This window comes from Bufo bufo, chromosome 2 (assembly GCF_905171765.1).
Source record: "Bufo bufo chromosome 2, aBufBuf1.1, whole genome shotgun sequence".
NCBI lineage: Eukaryota > Metazoa > Chordata > Amphibia > Anura > Bufonidae > Bufo > Bufo bufo.
Window position 1 is genome coordinate 742836128 of NC_053390.1, and position 22556 is coordinate 742858683.

The 22556-nt window shown below is 44.5% G+C and overlaps 1 protein-coding gene across 1 annotated transcript in view; it reads left to right on the forward strand.

Moving 5' to 3' along the window:
• RELL1 (RELT like 1) overlaps nucleotides 1-14180 on the forward strand; it is an 84964-nt gene extending 70784 nt beyond the window's left edge. Inside the window, exons 6-8 of the mRNA XM_040419000.1 lie at nucleotides 5921-6059; nucleotides 9252-9285; nucleotides 12482-14180. Of these exons, the coding sequence (XP_040274934.1) occupies nucleotides 5921-6059; nucleotides 9252-9275 (163 nt within the window). The 3' untranslated portion in view covers nucleotides 9276-9285; nucleotides 12482-14180. The remainder of the gene's footprint in view (nucleotides 1-5920; nucleotides 6060-9251; nucleotides 9286-12481) is intronic.
• Nucleotides 14181-22556: the final 8376 nt, after the last annotated feature.

Here is a 22556-nt window from a genome sequence, read left to right on the forward strand (position 1 = left end):
GGTGGTTAATGTACCATATCTTGTGTTAAAAAAAAAAAAAGGGAAAAATCCCTTGTGGAGTGAAATAGAAAAAAAAAATGCAGTCTGTCTTAATTTTTTAGTTTTTGTTTGTATGTTGTGCACTGTGTTCTAAAAATGCCTTTACCTTTATTCAGCAGGTCTGTATTCTTAGTCATACCACATTTGTAAGTTTTTTTTTTGCATAATTTACTACTTAAAATTTTTTAAAAATTAACTTTGTGACACTATATTTCAACACCTATAATTTCCATTTACGGGGCTGTATGAAAGTTTTATTGGTACAATTTTGGGATCACTTATCATAAAAAAATATATATATATTTGGGGGGGGGGATGGTGATCGTAAAAGAGCGATTTTGGGCCTATTTATTTTTTTTTTCCTTTACCGTATATTTTTTATTTGTTTTTTTATATGTAAAACTAGGAAAGGGGCTGAACTGAATTTTCAATACTTTTTTTTTTTTTTCATACGTTTTTCATATTTATCCTTTTTTACTTTTCATTTTAGTACCCTGTAAGGAACTTACATATGTGATAATTTGATCATTTATACCATAGACCAGGGCTGGCCAACCTGCGGCTCTCCAGCTGTTGTAAAACTACAACTCCCACCATTCCCTGCTACTGTAGGCTGATAGCTGTAGGCAGACTGGGCATGCTGGAAGTTGTAGTTTTGCAACAGCTGGAGAGCCGCAGGTTGGCTAGCCCTGCCATAGACTGTAATACTATAGTATTGCAGTCTATGGTAATTATGGAGTCCCTCTATTACGTCCTGCTAAAGGCAGATTAGTAATACAGGTTGAGTTTGTGGTTGACAGGTAATAATATCACGTTGTCTGTATCTGTCATTTCTGGTTTCATTCCTGTGTTGATGCTGAGCATAAGGGCAAGGAGTGCTAGTGTCAGGGCACAGCCACAGGTTCATGTTTCCTGATGCAGTTTTTGAAGCAAAAATCAGGTGGGGATCATAAAAGGAACAAAAGTGTACAGGACAGAAACTATCTTATCTGCTTATTGGAATCCACTTCTGGTTTTGGTTTCAAGAATTACATTAAAAAAAACCTGCTGCACATTTACATGGCAGACTTTGACAATGCTTCTGCTGTGGGTTTTCAACTGAAATGCTCCTTTACAGCTCTCAGCTTAGCTGTATTGAATGTAGCTAAGCTGCGGTCAGACTACCGGAGCAGTCTCCTGTGTATCCAGACGGGATCCACAACAAAAATGGAAATGTCTTTTCTTGGAGTCTGGGAAACTGCTTGTAAAAATACTCAGCCACATGAAATCAATAGGGCACTGTTTCAGTACGGATGCTGCACGGTTTTCGGCTCGAGTCCGTGCTGAAGTTGGTAGAAAAATCTGTTGCATGAACATGCCCTCAGTGTTGGGGTCCATTCACACATCCGTGTGTGTTTTGTGGATCCGCAAAACACAGACACCGGCAATGTGCGTTCCGCATTTTGCGTACCGCACATCGCCGGCACTTAATAGAAAATGCCTAATCTTGTCAGCAATTGCGGACATGAATAGGACTTGTTCTATTTTTTTCGGGATCGGAATGTGCAGGTCCGCATTTCCGGATCCGGGCAGCACATCGTGCAGCCCCATAGAAATGAATGGGTCTGCAATTCCGTTCCGCAAAATGCGGAACAGAATTGCGGACGTGTGAATGGACCCTTAGGGTACTTATTGTGGGAGTTTTTGAAGCCAAAATCAGAAGTGGATTAAAAAAAAAGAGAAGTAGTATTTGTCTCTTATCATCCAATGCTGCCTCTGGCTTCAGATACTGCATCAAAGTCAGGTTTCCCCCCCAAAAAGAGATGTCGTTTCTGTCTTTCTCCTGATCTGTCCTTTATATCTATTCTTCTGATAAAACTGCATCATGAAACCCAACCGTGTGGCCGTACCTTTACTCAAAAGACTTGTTTCTGTATTGTACTGGGCTCTCCTGCTCACCGGGTAGCAGTTTCACATTATGGATCCTTATCGTCTTAAAAGGGTTCACCCCGCAGATGTTTTCTGCAGACCCACCCAGCGTGGCCAGAACCTCAGTGGTAATCATACTTGCCTGATCCCTGCCACCGGGTTCTAGTTCTATTGCTGCCCTGCTGGCTTTGCAGGTCCCTGATCTCCCCACGTCAACATCCAGTTTGATGCTGGGTTACAGAGCCACTTAAGCCGATGATGGGTGTCAGGTCACTGGGTCATGTGACACATCATTGTGGCCAGTCATTGGCTGCAGCGTTCACGTCAGCTGACCTGAAACTGGATGTTGAAGCTGGGAGACTCAGGACCTGCAGAGTCAGCAGGGAAGCGATGGGGCCGGAATCCAGTAATAGGGATCAGATAAGGCCCCTTGCAGACGAGTGTGTCCGGATTAGGTCTGGATGCGTTGTGTCTGCCATGAGGGAAAATCATGCGAGTAGGTTCGCAATTGCAGTCAGTTTTGACAGCGATTGCATTCCGATGTCCAGTTTTTATCACGCGGGTGCAATGCGTTTTGCACACGCGTGATAAAAAAACTGACTGTGGTACCTAGACCCGAACCCGGACTTCTTTACTGAAGTTTGTGTTTGGTGTTCTGTAGATTTTATTATTTACCATTATAACATGGTTATAGAGGAAAATAATAGCATTCTTAATACAGAATGCTTAGTACAATAGGGCTTTATGGGTTATAAAAATAAATTAGCTCACCTCATCCTGTTGTTCGCACAGCCAGCATAGTCTTCTTTCTTCTTCTTTCAGGACCTGCCAAAGGACCTTTGACGTAATCGCGTTCACCATGTGGTGAGCGCGATTATGTCATCAAAGGTCTTTTTGCAGGTCCTCAAAGAAGACGAGGCCGGCTGCGCGATCAAGTGGATGAGGCGAGTTAATTTATTATTTTTTAACCCCTAAAGCCACATTTTACTATGCATTCTGTATTAGGAATACTATTTTCCATTATAATCATGTTACAAGGGAAAATAATACAGTAAATTGACTTTTATCAATTTACTAACATCATCTCCTAGCAACCATGCCTGAAAATCGCACCGCATCCGCACTTGCTTGCGATTTTCACGCAGACACATTCATTTCTATGGGGCCTGTCTTGCGTGAAAAACACAGAACATAGAACATGCTGCGATTTTCACACAACGCACAAGTGATGCGTGAAAATCACCGCTCATGTAAACAGAGGAAGTGAAATAGGTCCGGATTCAGTGCGGGTGCAATGTGTTCACCTCACATATTGCACCCGCGCGGAAAACTCGCCCGTGTGAAAGGGACCCAAGTATGATTACCATCGCAGGTCCAACCATGCTGTGGGTTCTGTAGGAAAGGTCCACAAAGGTGAAAAACTCCTTTAAGAAGCCATTACTTCCATATAGTGGAAACCAGTAATACACTGCTCAAAAAAATAAAGGGAACACTTAAACAACACAATGTAACTCCAAGTCAATCACACTTCTGTGAAATCAAACTGTCCACTTAGGAAGCAACACTGAGTGACAATCAATTTCACATGCTGTTGTGCAAATGGGATAGACAACAGGTGGAAATTATAGGCAATTAGCAAGACACCCCCAATAAAGGAGTGGTTCTGCAGGTGGTGATCACAGACCACTTCTCAGTTCCTATGCTTCCTGGCTGATGTTTTGGTCACTTTTGAATGCTGGCGGTGCTTTCACTCTAGTGGTAGCATGAGACGGAGTCTACAACCCACACAAGTGGCTCAGGTAGTGCAGCTTATCCAGGATGGCACATCAATGCGAGCTGTGGCAAGAAGGTTTGCTGTGTCTGTCAGCATAGTGTCCAGAGCATGGAGGCGCTACCAGGAGACAGGCCAGTACATCAGGAGACTTGGAGGAGGCCGTAGGAGGGCAACAACCCAGCAGCAGGACCGCTACCTCCGCCTTTGTGCAAGGAGGAACAGGAGGAGCACTGCCAGAGCCCTGCAAAATGACCTCCAGCAGGCCACAAATGTGCATGTGTCTGCTCAAATGGTCAGAAACAGACTCCATGAGGGTGATATCAGGGCCTGACGTCCACAGGTGGGGGTTGGGCTTACAGCCCAACACCGTGCAGGACGTTTGGCATTTGCCAGAGAACACCAAGATTGGCAAATTTGCCACTGGCGCCCTGTACTCTTCACAAATGAAAGCAGGTTCACACTGAGCACATGTGACAGACGTGACAGAGTCTGGAGATGCCGTGGAGAACGTTCTGCTGCCTGCAACATCCTCCAGCATGACCGGTTTGGCATTGGGTCATTAATGGTGTGGGGTGGCATTTCTTTGGAGGGCCGCACAGCCCTCCATGTGCTCGCCAGAGGTAGCCTGACTGCCCTTAGGTACCGAGATGAGATCCTCAGACCCCTTGTGAGACCATATGCTGGTGCGGTTGGCCCTGGGTTCCTCCTAATGCAAGACAATGCTAGACCTCATGTGGCTGGAGTGTGTCAGCAGTTCCTGCAAGACGACGGCATTGATGCTATGGACTGGCCCGCCCGTTCCCCAGACCTGAATCCAATTGAGCACATCTGGGACATCATGTCTCGCTCTATCCACCAACGTCATGTTGCACCACAGACTGTCCAGGAGTTGGCAGATGCTTTAGTCCAGGTCTGGGAGGAGATCCCTCAGGAGACCGTCCGCCACCTCATCAGGAGCATGCACAGGCGTTGTAGGGAGGTCATACAGGCACGTGGAGGCCACACACACTACTGAGCCTCATTTTGACCTGTTTTAAGGACATTACATCAAAGTTGGATCAGCCTGTAGTGTGTTTTTCCACTTTAATTTTGAGTGTGACTCCAAATCCAGACCTCAATGGGTTGAAAAATTTGATTTCCATTTTTTTATTTTTGTGTGATTTTGTTGTCAGCACATTCAACTATGTAAAGAACAAAGTATTTCAGAAGAATATTTAATTAATTCAGATCTAGGATGTGTTATTTTTGTGTTCCCTTTATTTTTTTGAGCAGTGTAGTATAGGTTTGCCTTTAGTAACATTTTCTGTTAAGTTGCCAATTTTTTTTTTTTTTTTTTTTCCTTCAGTCAGATATTTTTTATTGATAATTTTGCTTGTAATAAAATAAAAAAACAAATAGAAGCTGGATTCAAACATCCGGCCACCCCCACTCCCCAATAAGACCAAACTCCTTTTTGAGAGACCATATGTAATAGATTTCCAATAACTTCATATTTTCAGAAGGGGGGGGGGGGGGGGGGGGGGGTTCAGGTTTTGCCTGTTTTGAGGTTTTGTCCAAATTTTCAATTTCTCATCAGAAATAGGCATGTTTCACACTTTTAAGTTGTGGCTTTCCAGTTTTGAGATCCTGGATTTAAAAACTGGAACTAAACAGATCCGTGCCATTTAATACATCTGGATGCAATCGTTTCGGCCGGATCCGGTTGTATTAAATCTAAATTGAACAAACCAGATCCGGTATAAAAATCATTGTAAGTCAATTTCTTTTTGCTAGCAAATTGCAGCAGTTTTGTGTCCAGTCAAAAAATGGAACGGAATGCATCCTGATCAGTTTTGTCCCCATTGACAATGAATGGGGACAAAACTAATCTGTTTTGGCCCGGCTTTGAGATTCTCTACCGGATCTCAAAACTGGAAAACCACAACGCAAATGTGAAACTGGCCTTAGTCTTCCAATGTCAGATCAAAAGTAAGTCCGGACAGGACGACATGCATTCAGAGGAATGTGTTCTGTATTGTGATAGGCCTTTTAATCTCGCCGCCCAGTGAGCAGATTTGTGTCCTGTGAGTGGATCGTGGTGACTTGAGCAGTCTGCATGTGCTGAACACTAGTGCGTGTATCTAGCCTTTTTTCTTCATGTCTAAAAGTTTTTTTTTTTTTTTATGCCTAATCCATGATTTCTCTTCATTGCATTTGCAGGTTCAGAGTCACAAAGGTAGAGTCCAAGTCTAAAGAAAGGAAGCGTTTAATGTCTGAAGGAAGAGACTCAACAAATGGTGAAGTGCCACCTACACCCGTCAGTGTGGACACCAGGCAGAGAAGCAGCTCAGAGACAGAGGTGGGGACACCGGGGCAGTCAGTGTGCCCTCCATTCCCATCTTACAAAGAGGTCTTTATTTGACCTACAGTAATTCGGTTAAAGGGGTTTTCCCGTATAAACATTTACTGTATATTACTAGGATATGCCACAAATGTCAGACAGGAGCAGGTCCCAGAAATGAACCCACACCTATCTCAGGAACCATTCCTCCAAAGTGATGGCATAGCAGCCGCGCGCATGCACGGCACCCGTTCCTTCACCATTATGGGAGTTCTGAAAATAAACGAGCGCTGGCTTGTCCATTTCCGCCAGTCCCATAGAAGTGAATGGGGAGACGGCCATGCATGTGTGGCTTGCTTTCCATTCACTGCAGTGGGACCTTTGAAAATAGCTGAGCTTTTGGAAGTCTTATGGCAGTGAATGGAGAGCACACAGTGCATGCGCAGTATGCTCTCCTTCATGTCAGAGGCCCCATTCTCCAGTTAAGAGCGGTTCCTAGAGGTGGAACCTGCACCTATTTGACGTTTGTGGCATATATTCTAGTGATATCCCATAAACGTTTCGATGTGAAGACTCCTTTAATAGTAATGTTAATTATTAAGTGTATAACGCACTAAACGCTTTTTGAATGTATGTTCATCTTTGGACACAGTCTTGTAGATAGTGGGGATTTATATAATTTGATGTATGCCTGTCAAAAAGCCACAAATGTTTGCTTAGACTGCATTTTTGTAGAATTTTGCCATTTTACCCCACTTTTTATCCAATTGGGGATTAGCAGGAGGAAGAGTGGCCTCCTTTGGCCAGACACTGGCTAAATTTCTAGTTCAATTCTAGAGCAGCAGTCTATCACTAGTTAGTGTAGGTTTGATTTTGTGGCACATGGACTGCCAGAAGACGTACTGAATTTCTTAGGCTGCGTTCACACGAGCGTGTCCGGATTAGTTCCGGATGCGTCCCGGTGTGTTGCGGCAAACCCGCGCGAGTAGGAATGCAATTGCAGTCAGTTTTGACTGCGATTGCGTTCCGATGTTCAGTTTTTATCGTGCGTGTGCAATGTGTTTTGCACGCGCGTGATAAAAAACTGACTGTGGTACCCAGACCCGAACTTCTTCACAGAAGTTCAGGTTTGGGTTCGGTGTTGTGTAGATGTTATTATTTTCCCTTATAACATGGTTATAAGGGAAAATAATAGCATTCTGAAAACAGAATGCATAGTAAGTGATCAGTTGAGGGTTAAAAAAAATTAACTCACCTTCTCCTGTTGTTCGCGTAGTTCTCCCGGTCTTTAGTTCTTTAAAAGATAAACTATGGGCTAAAGGACCCTTTGGTGACATCAGATCACATGGTCCATCACCGCGGTGATGGACCATGTGATTGGAGCATGTGATCTTACGTCACCAAAGGTCCTTTAGCCCATAGTTCATCTTTTGAGAAGTAAAGAAGAGACCGGGACTTACGCGAACAAACGGAGAAGGTGAGTTAATTTTTATTATTTTTTTTAACCCTCAACTGATCACTTACTATGCATTCTGTTTTCAGAATGCTATTATTTTCCCTTATAACCATGTTATAAAGGAAAATAATACAGTGAATAGACTGTCACCTAGCAACCATGCGTGAAAATCGCACAGCATCCGCACTTGCTTGCGGATGCTTGCGATTTTCACGCAACCCCATTCACTTCTATGGGGCCTGCGTTGCGTGAAAAACGCAGAATATAGAGCATGCTGCGATTTTCACGCAACGCACAAGTGACGCGTGAAAATCACCGCTCATCTGAACAGCCCCATAGAAATGAATGGGTCAGGATTCAGTGCGGGTGCAATACGTTCACCTACCGCATTGCACCCGCGCGGAATACTCGCCCGTGTGAACGCAGCCTTAAGCCTCTTGATGAGGCTGTCTTACTCCAGCTCACTTGAGAATGGTGTATGGAAAGGCTGCCTTAATAAATCCCTCTTCATGTGCCCATATGCATATACAGATGAAACTTGAAAAATTAGAATATCGTGCAAAAGTTCATTTATTTCAGTAATGCAGCTTAAAATTAGAATTTTGTGAAAAGGTTCAATATTCTAGGCTCAAAGTGTCACACTCTAGTCAGCTGATTAAGGCTACTTTCACACTGTAGTTTTGGCTTTCTGTTTGTGAGATCCGTTCAGGGCTCTCACAAGCGGTCCAAAATGGATCAGTTTTGCCCTAAAGCATTCTGAATGGATAAGGATCCGCTCAGAATGTATCAGTTTGCCTCCGTTCCGCCTCCATTCCGCTTTGGAGGCAGACACCAAAATACTGCTTGCAGCGTTTTGGTGTCCGTCTGCCGAAACTGAGCCAAACGGATCCGTTCTGACACAGAATGTAAGTCAATGGGGACGGATCCGTTTTCATTGACACAATGCAAAACTGATCCGCCCTCTATTGACTTTCAATGGTGTTCAAGACGGATCCGTTTTGGCAATGTAAAAGATAATACAAACGGATCCGTTCTGAACAGATGCATGCGGTTGTATTATCGGTGCAGATTCATGACTGATCCGCACCAAACGCGAATGCTAAAGTAGCCTAATCCATACCCCCTGAGCAAAGGGTACCGGAGATTGTGACTTTGGGGTTTCATAAGCTATAAGCCATAATCATCCAAATTATAACAAATAAAGGCTTGAAATATCTCACTTTGCATGTAATGAGACTATCTCATATGTTAGTTTCACCTTTTAAGTTACATTACTGAAATAAATGACGTATTACGTTAAAAGCTGTTAACATCTTTCGGGCATTTTTAATTTGTATTTGTGCTTATTGTGGGCCAATGTTACTTTTATGATAGTTTTATATTAAATTCTATTTTTCATTTTGCAGTACTGTGCAGGTCGTTGGCTGCAGAATGAAAAATGTTCTGAATTTTTTATAAAAAAGTTATAAAAATTCTTAGCTTTTCTTGTGGACAAGATGAAGTAAAATTTCATTCACTTTGCTTGGACTGTAAAACGCTGCAGATTTTCTGCTCCCACACCTGCAGCAGTTCTTCTTGTGAACATACCCTAAGTATGCACATAAATAACCAGTCTTTCAGATATGACCTAAAGCGGTTTTATAAAAAGTTGCCATCTCCGGCTGTGTTATCTTAAAAATGTTACTATGTCTTGTTTGTGCTTTAAGTCTGGTGATGAAGTGATGTAAAGCTGCACATTTCTGCCTTCATTACAGAATCCGAGCACGGTGGACACCTGAAGCGTTGCGGGTATGTAATGATTTATGTCTAAGACAGGAGCTGGGGCGATACGGTTTAGGCTACTTTCACACTGGCGTTTTGGTTTCCGTTTGTAAGATCCGTTCAGGGCTCTCACAAGCGGTCCAAAATGGATCAGTTTTGCCCTAATGCATTCTGAATGGAAAAGGATCTGCTCAGAATGTATCCGTTTGCCTCTGTTCCGTCTCCATTCCGCTTTGGTTTCCATCTGATGAAACTGAGGCAAACAGATCCGTCCTGACGTCCCGTTTTCTCTGACACAATCTGGCACAATAGAAAACGGATCCGTCTCCCATTGACTTTCAATGGAGTTCATGACGGATCCGTCTTGGCTATGTTACAGATAATACAAACAGACCCGTTTATTACAGATGCATGCGATTGTATTATTGTAACTGATCTGTTTTTGCAGATCCATAATGGATCCGCCCAAAACGCGAGTGTGAAAGTAGCCTTACTTAGACTTCCACGTTGTGTAGATCTCACACTGCTTAGCCATCTTTGTGGAATAGTCCCTCTCCTTTGGGTAGAATCTCTCTACCATCTACTTTTGTGAAGAAAACAAAGAGGAGTGTATGAAGTTCGTTCATAAAGGTTGCATACACACGACTGTATCCGTTTTGCTGTACGAAAATCTCGGATCCGCAAAATACGTATGCACTCCTTGTTAACCTTCAGTTTTTGCAGACTCCTTTGTAAAAATGCCTAGGTAATGATGTGGTCCTGCCTATGATGTGCCACAATGGCTGAACAGCCCAACAGGATTGTTCACCAATGTGTATTGTGTGCATGTGCCAGATGTTCAGTTATTCGGGAGCCAGTACACCACAGCATATATTGTTATTTTATAACACTCCCTTTCTTTACCTACATCTTTTGGGTCTCAAACCCCCCCCCTGGAAATAGTTAGAGCTAAGTTGTTACATGCTTTCTCTGGTACAGGAAAATGTACCTGAAAACATGTACCGTATTTTTCGCTTTATAAGACGCACCTGATGATAAGACGCACCTAGGTTTTTGAGGAGGAAAATAAGAAAAAAAAATATTTTGAACCAAAAGGTGTGCTTTTGGTAGCTTTTGAACTAATGGTGATCTGTGGATGATGTACTGTTATGGGGATCTGGGGATGACGCACTGTTATGGGGGGATCTGGGGATGACGCACTGTTATGGGGGGATCTGTGGATGACGCACTGTTATGGGGGGATCTGTGGATGACGCACTGTTATGGGGGATCTGTGGATGACGCACTGTTATGGGGGATCTGTGGATGACGCACTGTTATGGGGGATCTGTGGATGACGCACTGTTATGGGGGATCTGTGGATGACGCACTGTTATGGGGGATCTGTGGATGACGCACTGTTATGGGGGATCTGTGGATGACGCACTGTTATGGGGGATCTGTGGATGACACTGATGGGGGATCTGTGGATGACACTTATGTCATCCACAGATCCCCATAAGTGTCATCTACAGATCCCCCATCAGATACATCAGTGTGGAGGGAGGAGGCGGAGACACTCATGGCGGGGCCCGGTGCAATGACTCTACTCTAATACACCGGGCCCCGCAACTGTTAAACATTCAATCTGATCTATATCTAATAGTATATGCTCTGTACGGCTCTTACTGTAGTACCGTAAGTATAGCGCAGACCGGCATCTCCATCGGTCATGCGCCACCTGCCGCAGCTTCCTCCTCATGCGCCGTCTGCTCCAGCTCCCTCTGTCATGCGCCGTCTGCTCCAGCTCCCTCTGTCATGCGCCGCCTGCCCCAGCTCCCTCCTCATGCGCCGCCTGCCTGCTTATCTCACTTTATGAATGAACAGGCAGGCGGCGCATGACAGAGGGAGCTGGGGCAGACGGCGCATGAGGAAGGAGGTGCGGCAAGCGGTGCATGACCGAGGGAGATGCCGGTCTGCACTATACTTACGGTACTACAGTAAGAGCCGTACAGAGCATATACTATTAGATATAGATCAGATTGAATGTTTAACAGTTGCGGGGCCCGGTGTATTAGAGTAGAGTCACTGCACAGGGCCCCGCCTCCTCCCTCCACACTGTCACTGATACTTCGCCCCCACTTTTGGGGGGAAAAAAGTGCGTCTTATAAAGCGAAGAATACGGTACATGACGAGTGAATTTATTGTGTTATATGGATATAAGCAGCACTGCTACTGCTCAAGAACAGTTCTACCCCATCATCCCTCCCTATCAGACCCAAAGAGGACTTGTTTTTCCTTCATCTCTAGGGTTCTCACACAAGTGTAATTTGGGCCCATATGCAACATTTTTTATTTTATTTTTTTCAAATACTTTTTTCTCTTTCTTTTTTTTTTTTTTTTTTTGCTTTTCTCTACAGGGTAATGTAAGCAGCCATCTTGCCCCAACTGCTGCACATCATTTTCTGGAAATATGAAAATCATGTCAGAAAGTGTTGTGGGTATGCCCTGCGTCATTGATCAGAGGAGAGGGAAGTGAGCTGCCCCATTACCTGTTAGTGGTGGAGCCAGGATGGTTGATGTCTTTCTGCCCTCTTATATCAATGAGATACCTGCTGACCCTGCCTCCTGTGCACACAGCCCAAGAAGCTAAAATGTAACCGGGAGTCTTCCCCTCTGTGAGGCTCGGTGTAGGAAGTGCAATATAATGTTTTTTTTTAAAAAAATTGATGGCAAAGAACAACCAGAATTTGTTTTCGATACATAGTAGCACTATGTATAGTACGAAAAAGTGGGATGAAAATCCCCCAGGACGCTGACCCAGAGTCCTCATATGTGGAAGTTCCAGAAATGAGGCAACACCTCCAAAAATGGTAAAAAAAAAAAAAAAAAACCCCACTTCCATTTTATTTATTTTTTTCACATTTTTTTATTTTATTCTATTTTTTTTAGTTGTCTAGTATTAGATTGTTCACCGCTCTTTTACAATCACACAACTGTATTTTTATCTTCTTCATCTTGTGTCAGCAAACACGTGAGCCTAGACACGTTTATTTCTCTGCTTTGGTTAATCTAACTGGTCCTATCGGTAGACGAGTCGTTATACGCATCCATACTAATGGGCACAGAGCCCGCACTGCAGTGTTCCACATAATGACGAGGTGCCGCACTTCATGTTACAGGTAGTGAGATATGAATGGCGTAGGCAGAGCATTGACCATTACCTCCCTTGTTTTTCTTGCAGTTCTTCAGAGGGATCAGCAGCACTTGAGTCATTTGAGAAGACAGTGAGGAGGAGGTTTTAGAAAATCATTTGAAGCGGAGTTGTCCTGGCGCACGGCCCGTGTTCAGAACGCGTCACTCTTCTCTTTTGAGTAGTACATCGATTTTGGATAAAAAAAAAGGAAATTTATAAATTTTAAAATAGGATGCTTCTACGGAGGAAAGCACATTTTTACATTGTATATAAATGCTGTCTAGTAGTACAACACTACATGTGTATATATTAATCAGAATTAGTGTGTAGTAACTTTCTGGACTATTACATTGTGTAAACTTACTGCTGTCTTAGGCTGTGTTCACATCAGGTTAATGGCCTCCATATAACATATCCGCCAGGACGTGACGGGGGTATCTGTCGTTTTAACTAACTGCTGACATGTCATAATGACATTACAGAAGTTTTGATCAGTGAGGGTCTGGGTGCAGACAAACAAGGGGGCAGAAGAGCCCCAGCTTGTTCACCTTTGCCCAGCTCGCCCTGGAGAGTGGAGAGAGCTCCACGGAAAGTGTATGGACGTTCCATGAATCTGTAAGCTACTTGCTCGAAGAGCTGAGCATAGCTCAACAGAAATGAAGGGCCACAGCTTTTGCATCTTTATTTTAGGCCAGACACAGACCAAAGACTTCACTGCGAGAAAACTCCCTTCCTCTTCTGACAGGGTCGCACAGCATTATATTAATTTATAGTGCTGCATGTCCCTGTTAGTCATTGTCATTCAGTGGAAGCAAGACCGTACAGAATTGTGAACCATTAAAATGCTGTGCGGTCCGGTCAGCGGAGCAGAAGTCAGAAAGACTCACATTGAACTCGTTCGGCTCTGTCTGGCCTTAACCATTGGTGGGGGTCTCGGCACTTTTGAAATGTCAGAAGTTTGTTAAAATGATAGTCAAGCTTGAAACTTTTTTTTTTTCTTCAATATAACCATTTGCCATTGAATGGAGTGTTGTCTACTTCACATTTCCAACTATTGTTTTTGTTTTACGGTATTTTCGTTTCGTGGAATACTGATGTGTACCAGCCAGAGAAAGGCTAAAAGACCACTCCCAACATACCTGCTGTGCGGATATCACAACCCTGTTGTGAACCCAGCCTTAGACAATCACCTGGAAAAGCTGTATGAAATAAAGCTGCCATTCAGTTTGAAAGAGGTGCCTTTTTTAATGTAGCATCCTGCCAGAAAATATGACTTATAATTAAAGGGGTTGTGCAGCCTGATTAAAAAAAGAAAAAAAACCTAATGGGTGGCAGGAGTGTGTTCAAGAATGTGTGTTTTTTTTTTTTTTTGTGTTTTTTTTTCTTTTAAGAATAGTCTTTCAAAATGCCATCCGCTCCAGTGCTGCAGAATCCCTCGTTCCCTGCCGGACATGGGGTGACTGGGACCTGTTTTTGGTCACGAGCGCTAAAGCCACTCGCTGGCTTCAGTGGTCACATTTGGGAGAGTGGCTCGTCATTAGAAATGATGTGCTTGTTATTGCTGAGGCCATTGACACAGCGATGTGATAACCAAGAATCGTGGGACCATTGGGAGCCGCAGTTCTGGAACGGAGGGCGCTTTGAAAGGTGAGTGAGTTTTATCTATTTTTGGACATAGTCCTGCACCCATTTTTTTTTTAATGTTCTGTTAATTAGTGAAAGTGTGTAAAAATATATCTTACACCTGCTTGGTTTTGGATTTTTGATAATGTGAATGTTTTCCGGAGCAGTTCCAATTATGAGTTCTTTTAATGGTGTTTTTCTTTTGGATGTAGCTTTGTCTTTTTTTTTTTTTTCCCTGTAATTTTAGTTAGTGTCACTGTGATTTAACCACTTGCCGTCACGGTAACGCAATAGGCGTCCGGACGGCAGCGCTCTCAGGTCTCAGCGACGCCTATTGGCATCATCTCGTGAGACCTGAGATTTCCTGTGAGCGCGCGTTCACAGGATTGCGCAGTATACAAGTTTAACTACAGCCTGCCAGCGCTGATCATTGGCTGGCAGGCTGTAGATTTTTAAAAGAACCAATCAAATAGGTATATCAGATGCTATTTTGTAAAAAGCATCTGATATACCTGCTACCTGCTCCTCTGGTGGTCCCTTTTGCTTGGATCGACCACCAGAGGACACAGGCAGCTCTGTAAGTAGCACCACACACACATTACACCCCACCCCCCCTGTCACTTATTAACCCCTGATCACCCCATATAGACTCCCTGATCACCCCCCTGTCATTGATCACCCCCCTGTAAGGGTCCCTTATCACCGCCAGTTAGTTAGCTACTCGTTAGGTAGCTAGCGCCCACCGCACCGCAGTCACTGATTAGTCGCTGATCAGCGTCATCGCTGTCGCTAATCAGCACTAGTACTATATAGTATCTGTAAGTGGCACTCTAACCGCTAGTGAAGATGACGAGGTTAAGGTCCCTGCTATGGTCAGGCGTACCCGATCCCATGTCAGTGTTCGGCATATCCCGCGTGATGAGCCTCATTTGTAGCAGAGTGCTGCTAGCGCTGATCTTTTTTATGGTGCCGCATACACCAGCAGCGCAGCACATCCTGGACCTTCTACCAGCACTGCCGTATTCCCTGGTGAAGTGGCGAGCACCAGAAGGGCAGTTCAAGCTGGTACGGTGGCACGTGCAGTAACTCCCCCATCGCAGCCACCACGTTCACAGGCCCGTAGAGCCCTTAGTCTCCCAGAGGTGCTGGCAAACCCAAATTGGCACTCCCCTGCTTGCGCCGCACCCGTATTGCCCCCTTTCACCGCCCAGTCTGGAGTACGCATGGAGACGGCTCATTTAGGATCAGCCCTCGAGTTTTTTGAGCTGTTCTTCACCGCGGATCTCTATGACTTAGTTGTGGCAGAAACCAACCGCTACGCCACACAGTATATAACCGCCAATCCGGAAAGCTTCTATGCCCAGCCTTTCCGGTGGAAACCAGTCACAGTTTCCGAATTTAAAATATTTTTGGGCCTTATCCTCTGCATGGGTCTAACTAAAAAAAATGTATTGCGGTCCTATTGGTCTAAAGACCCAATGCATTACATGCCCATGTTCTCTGCTGCTATGTCCAGGGCACGTTTTGAGGTAATCATACGCTTTATGCATTTCACTGACAATAAAACCTGTCATCCAAGAGGCCACCCTGCTTATGACCGGCTCCACAAAATTCGGCCCCTCATAGACCATTTGTCATCCAGGTTGGCAGATGTGTATACCCCCAATCAGAACATCTGCATAGACGAGTCCCTTGTACATTTTACCGGGCGCCTTGGCATCAAACAGTACATCCCCAGCAAGCGCGCCCGGTATGGGGGTGAAACTGTAGAAGCTCTGTGAAAGGGCCACAGGCTATACATATCGTTTTAGGGTCTATGAGGGAAAAGACTCAAAACTGGAGCCGGTCGGATGTCCTGACTACCTGGGGAGCAGTGGCAAGATTGTCTGGGACTTGGTGTCACCCTTACTCCACAAGGGGTACCACTTATATGTGGACAATTTTTACACAATCGTGGCCCTCTTTCGGCACTTACATATAGTCGGAATTCAATGCTGTGGCACCGCGCGACCTAGTCGCCGGGGCTTCCCCCAACGGCTCGTTAATACCCGACTTGCACGAGGGGAGAGGGCTGCCTTGTGACTTGCACGGGGGGAGAGGGCTGCCTTGTGTGACCAAGAACTGCTCGCGGTGAAGTGGAGGGACAAGAGGGACGTTTACCTTCTGTCCACCATTCACGCAGACACGACTGTCCAAATTGAAAGGGCAACTGGAGTCATTGAGAAACCCCTCTGTGTCCACGACTATAACCTTCACATGGGAGGGGTGGACTTCAATGACCAGATGTTGGCTCCCTATTTAGTTTCCCACCGCACCAGACGCTGGTATAAGAAGGTGTCTGTTTATTTAATTCAATTGGCTCTGTATAATAGTTTTGTTCTCTACAGTAAGGCTGGGAGAACAGGATCCTTCCTAAAATTCCAGGAAGAGATCATTTCGGAAATCCTGTATCCAGGAGGGTCCGTGCCCCAAGTCCCTGATGTAGTTAGCCGGCTACATGACAGACACTTCCTGAGTGTCTATCCTAGTACCCCAACTCACCTTTCCCCAAGAAAAAGATGTTGTGTCTGTAGCAGGAGTGGAATAAGGCGTGACACCCGCTATTTCTGTCCTGACAGCCCTGACCACCCTGCCCTATGCATAGGGGAGTTTTTCCGGAAGTACCACACACAGGTACACTATTAGTGTAGGGATCGCATGACACAGGACAGGCACACAGGGGTCTTAGGGCCCTTTCACACAGAGCTGCTGAAAACCTCTCCTTTCACCTGGGACAAAGTGCATAATGTACTTCGCCACATCTCTGGGCGATTTGCGCTTTGCACATTGTCCCATGGGGAAGGAGAGGTTTGTCCTCTAAAGGTAAAAAAAAAAAAAAAAGAAATCGCAGGTAAGCAAAAAAGTTAATGTTCTGTTTCAAATGTTATATAAAGTTTATAAAAGTTGATGTTAATAAATTTATTGCGTTGCTGCCTGTCTTTTTTTTTTTTACCTTCTAGGGGGGCCAACCGATCAACCAGCTGCAGCACTGATGTGCATTCTGACAGAAGCATTGCGCTGCTGTCAGATTACACAAAGTCGGTGTATGCGGCGCTGCAAGACGAGATTTCTCCTCTGCAGTAAAAAAGATACGTTTGCCGAGGCTTATGAGCTGAGGGGCGGTGTTCATATGCTTTGGCAAACATTTTGTATATAAAAAAAAAAATAATAATTCTGGCAATGATTTATTCATCCACATCGATTGATGTGAATGGAGAAATCGGGTTTACCAGGGCATACGAGCTGAGTGGGTTTGGATGTTGGGCAGAGCTCCTATGTCCTGGCAGACGCCTTTCCCCTTTTTTTTTTTTTTTTTTTTGCACATTTTTTGGCAGAGATTTTTTGATCCACATTGATCGATGCGAATGAAGAAATCTGTGGCGTTCATTTTTTCTTTCAGCCCAGAGGCTGAACGGAAAAAAAAATCTCATTACCCGTATGCTCAATATAAGGAGAATAGCAGAAACTCCTAATGCTGGCCATACATGTAATGATTGTGGAGACCCTCAAATGCCAGGGCAGTACAAACACCCCACAAATGACCCCATTTTGGAAAGAAGACACCCCAAGGTATTCGTTGAGGGGCATATTGAGTCCATAAAAGATTGAACATTTTGTCACAAGTTAGCGGAAAGGGAGACTTTGTGAGAAAAAACAAAATAAAAACAATTTCCGCAAACTTGTGCCAAAAAAAAAAATCTTCTATGAACTCGCCATGCTCCTCATGGAATACCTTGGGGTGTCTTCTTTCTAAAATGGGGTCACTTGTGGGGTATTTATACTGCCCTGGCATTTTAGGGGCCCTAAAGCGTGAGAAGTAGTTTGGAATCCAAATGCGTAAAAATGCCCTGTGAAATCCTAAAAGTACTCATTGGAATTTGGGCCACTTTGCGCACCTAGGCTGCAGAAAAGTGTCACATGTGGTATCCCCGTAATCAGGAGAAGTAGGGCAATGTGTTTTGGGGTGTATTTTTACATATACCCATACTATGTGTGTGAAATATCTCTGTAAATTGACAACTTTGTATAAAAAAAATGTAAAAAGTTGTCATTTACAGAGATATTTCTCACACACAGTATGGGTATATGTAAAAATACACCCCAAAACACATTGCCCTACTTCTTCTGAGTACGGCTATACCACATGTGTGACACTTTTTTGCAGCCTAGGTGCGCAAAGGGGCCCAAATTCCAATGAGTACTTTTAGGATTTCACAGGGCATTTTTACGCATTTGGATTCCAAACTACTTCTCACGCTTTAGGGCCCCTAAAATACCAGGGCAGTATAAATACCCCACAAGTGACCCCATTTTAGAAAATTGGTCATAAATTAGTGGAATTTGAGACTTTGTAAGAAAATTAAATAAATATAAATTTCCGCTAACTTGTGCCAAAAAAAAAAAATCTTCTATGAACTCGCCATGCCCCTCACGGAATACCTTGAGGTGTCTTCTTTCCAAAATGGGGTCACTTGTGGGGTATTTATACTGCCCTGGCATTTTAGGGGCCTTAAAGCGTGAGAAGTAGTTAGGAATCAAAATGCGTAAAAATGCCCTGTGAAATCCTAAGGCCTATTGCACACGGACGTTTTTTTTTTCCCGTTTACTGGACGTTTTTTGCGTTCCGTATACGGTCCGTATACGGAACCATTCATTTCAATGGGTCCGCAAAAAAAACGGAATGTACTCCGTATGCATTCCGTTTCCGTATTTCCGTTTTTCCGTTCCGTTTTAACATGGAACATGTCCTATTATTGCCCGCAAATCACAGTCCGTGGCTCCATTCAAGTCAATGGGTCCGCAAAAAAACGGAACACATACGGAAATGCATCCGTATGTCTTCCGTTTCCGTTCCGTTTTTTGCTGAACCATCTATTGAAAATGTTATGCCCAGCCCAATTTTATCTATGTAATTACTGTATACTGTATATGCCATACGGAAAAACGGAAACACAATGGAAACAAAAAACGGAACAACTGATCCGGGAAAAACGGATCGCAAAACACTGAAAAAGCCATACGGTCGTGTGCAATAAGCCTAAAGGTACTCATTGGAATTTGGGCCCCTTTGCGCACCTAGGCTGCAAAAGTGTCACACATGTGGTATCCCCGTACTCAGGAGAAGTAGGGCAATGTGTTTTGGGGTGTATTTTTACATATACCCATACTGTGTGTGTGAAATATCTCTGTAAATTACAACTTTAAAAAAAAAATTATACAAAGTTGTCAATTTACAGAGATATTTCTCTCACCCAGGATAGGTATATGTAAAAATACACCCCAAAACACATTGCCCTACTTCTTCTGAGTATGGCGATACCACGTGTGACACTTTTTTTCAGCCTAGGTGCGTAAACGGGCCGAAAGTCCGAGTACCTTTAGGCTTTACAGGGTTGCTCACAATTTAGCCCCGTCCAAAATGCCAGAACAGTAAACACACCCCACAAATGACCCCATTTCGGAAAGTCGACACCCCAAGGTATTCGCTGAGGGGCATAGTGAGTCCGTGGGAGATTTTTTATTTTTTTTTGCCAGAAGTTAGCAGAAATGGAAACTTTTTTTTTTTTTTTTTTTTTCCCCTCAGTGTCATTTTCCCGCTAACTTGAAATCATACATAAACTCACCATGCCCCTCCGTAAATACGTTGGGGTGTCTTCTTTCTAAAATGGGGTAATTTGGGGGGTATTTATACTATCCTGGCATTCTAGCACCTCAGGAAACATGACAGGTGCTCAGAAAGTCAGAGCTGCTTCAAAATGCGGAAATTCACATTTTTGTACCATAGTTTGTAAACGCTATAATTTTTGTGCAAACCAATAAATATACACCTTTTGGATTTTTTTTTTTTTATCAGACATGTAGCACAATAAATTCTGACACAAACTTGTATAGAAATGTAATTATATTTGAACAATTTTACCAGAAAAAGTTAAAAATACACTTTTTTTGAGAAAATTGCAGTCTATTTTGATTAATATCAGAAAAACTAAAAATCTCAGCAGCAATCAAATACCACCAAAAGAAAGCTCTATTTGTGAGAAGAAAAGGAGGTAAAATTCATTTGGGTGCCAAGTTGCATGACCGAGCAATAAACCGTGAAAGTTGTGAAGTGCCGATTTGTAAAAAAGGGCCTGGTCACTAGGGGTGTATAAACCTGTGGTCCTTAAGTGGTTAAAGGGGTTGTCTAATCTCCCTGTTCTCATTTGTGCTCCTGTGCCGGAGCTTACCACTTCCTTGTTATTCTGTGACGGTGAACCTCAGATGCGATTCATAGCGCAGGTAAGCAGTGCTATGATGACAACATCGCTCCGCTTGCCAGTATGAGTGAGCTGTCAATGCTGCTGTTAGTAAATTTTAGGGATGCTCAACCTGTGACCCTCCAGCTGTTTTAAAACTACAACTCCCAGCATGCCCTAATAGCTGTAGATTGTCCAGGCATGCTGGGAGCTCTAGTTTTGCAACAGCTGGAGGGCCGCAGGTTGCGCATCCCTGGTATATTTCGTTAGCAGCTTTGGCTGTGCAGGACCTAGGGCTGCAGTAAACGATTATTTGAGAAATCGAGTATTCTACTGATTATTTTTACGAATAATCGAGTATTCTAGTAAGAAAAAATGAATTAATAGACTGTTTTCCTTTAACAAACTCATCAGACCCCTTGCCATCAGTCCCCAACACCCTTCGTTCCCCCCTGTGCAATCAGCCCAAGTGCATCAGTCCCCCCTGTGCCATCTGCTCCACTATCCCCCAGTGCCATCTGCTCCACTATTCCCCTGTGCCTCCATGCCATCCACCATGTCCCCCACTCCCACAGTGCCATCAGATCAGCCCCTCCATACCATGTCCTCCAGTGCCATCTGCCCCTCCGTGCCATCCATTGCCATGACCTCCTCCCCCAGTGCCTCCATGCCATCCACCATGTCCCCCACTCCCCCAGTGCCATCAGATCAGCCCCTCCGTGCCATCTGCCCCTCTATGCCATCCATTGCCATGTCCCCCTCCCCCAGTGCCTCCATGCCATCCATTGCCATCTGTCCCCCTCTCCCAGTGCCTCCATGCCATCCACAATGTCCCCCAGTGCAATCAGATCAGCCCCTCCATGCCATGTCCCTCAGCGCCATCAGCCCTTCTATGCCATTTCCCCCAGCGCCATCAGCCCCTTCAAATCACAGGTGCCCCCAACCCCCTTTCCCCCCGGCAGATTTGGTCCTCTGATAACTTGTACTTGCCTTTCCTGGCAGTGCGCTGACATGGAGGCCGCAGGAGACGAACCGCATCGTCTTCCCACTTCCCGGCATGCACTTGGCGGGACCTGACGTCGCACACAGCGTCGGCCATCGCGCTGACTATGTGTGCACATAAGGCCCTGGCAGCGCGGTGCAGACAGAAGGCCATGGAGCGGTGAGAGGCTTCTCTTCACTCACGCTCCGTGGTCACGTGATTTAAACGAATTGTTGATGAATCGTTGCAGCCCTAGCAGGACCCCCTTGCGTCACTCTTTTACCCCCATTCTGCTCTTCAGTAAGTGTTGTGGCCAAGCCCTTTGTTTTACTACAATTTCAATGCTCCCCCTGCAACCTCTCCAAGTTGCGATTAGTGCTGCCATCTGGTACAGTGTGCCTGTTCCAAATATCGTACTGTTATCTCTGTACTTGCATATAGAGATAAGTGCCCTCATATAACCTTATCAGGCTTAGCAGCTGTGGACGCTGTATGCAGACGTGTCAGGAGCACTGTGTATGTCCTGGAGGTGCCCCTCAGATATCACTGGGGTTGCAGAGAAGTGGCCAGGATGGGAGCTGCCAAGCATTCGTGAGAATGAGAGTAGGACCCTGACAATGAGCGGTAAACAGGGAGGGGGCAAAGATACCAAGGAAATGAATATGCTTCCAGTGGGTAAATGCATTATTTGGACATTATGCACGCTGTCAAGGTGTACCGATTAGAGGCCAATAGATGCCCTTTAAGATCAAAGCGGCTGACAGAAAGGAATGTTCCTTCAGGTCGATAACTAATCACCCTATCAGTGTGGTGGGGGTGGCATTGAGACTTCTCTGGTGCATACATATGGCATCTGGTAAGAAGTATCCAATGTGTGTGACCAGTTTTACAGATGTAAATCTGCCATATCGCCTTTTGTCCAGATCTTTCATGACACCAAACAGCTGTGTGGCACCGCTATCATCGTTTGCTAGGCACAAAATTGTAGATTTGGTTGCCCCTCAGTCTGCTGATCAGTAGGAGTCGCATCTCCACCAATTTGATATTGATGGCCCGTACTAAGGATATAGTATTACAGTCCTGGAAAACCCCTTTAACTATTGCGGTTCCAATCACTGCAGGCTTACAAATTTTAATTTATTTTTATCCCAATATGTCTATTCCATTGAAGAAGCAGTATCCTCATCTGTATTAGGCCTCATGCACACGACCGTATATATTTTGCCGTCTGCAAAAAAACGTA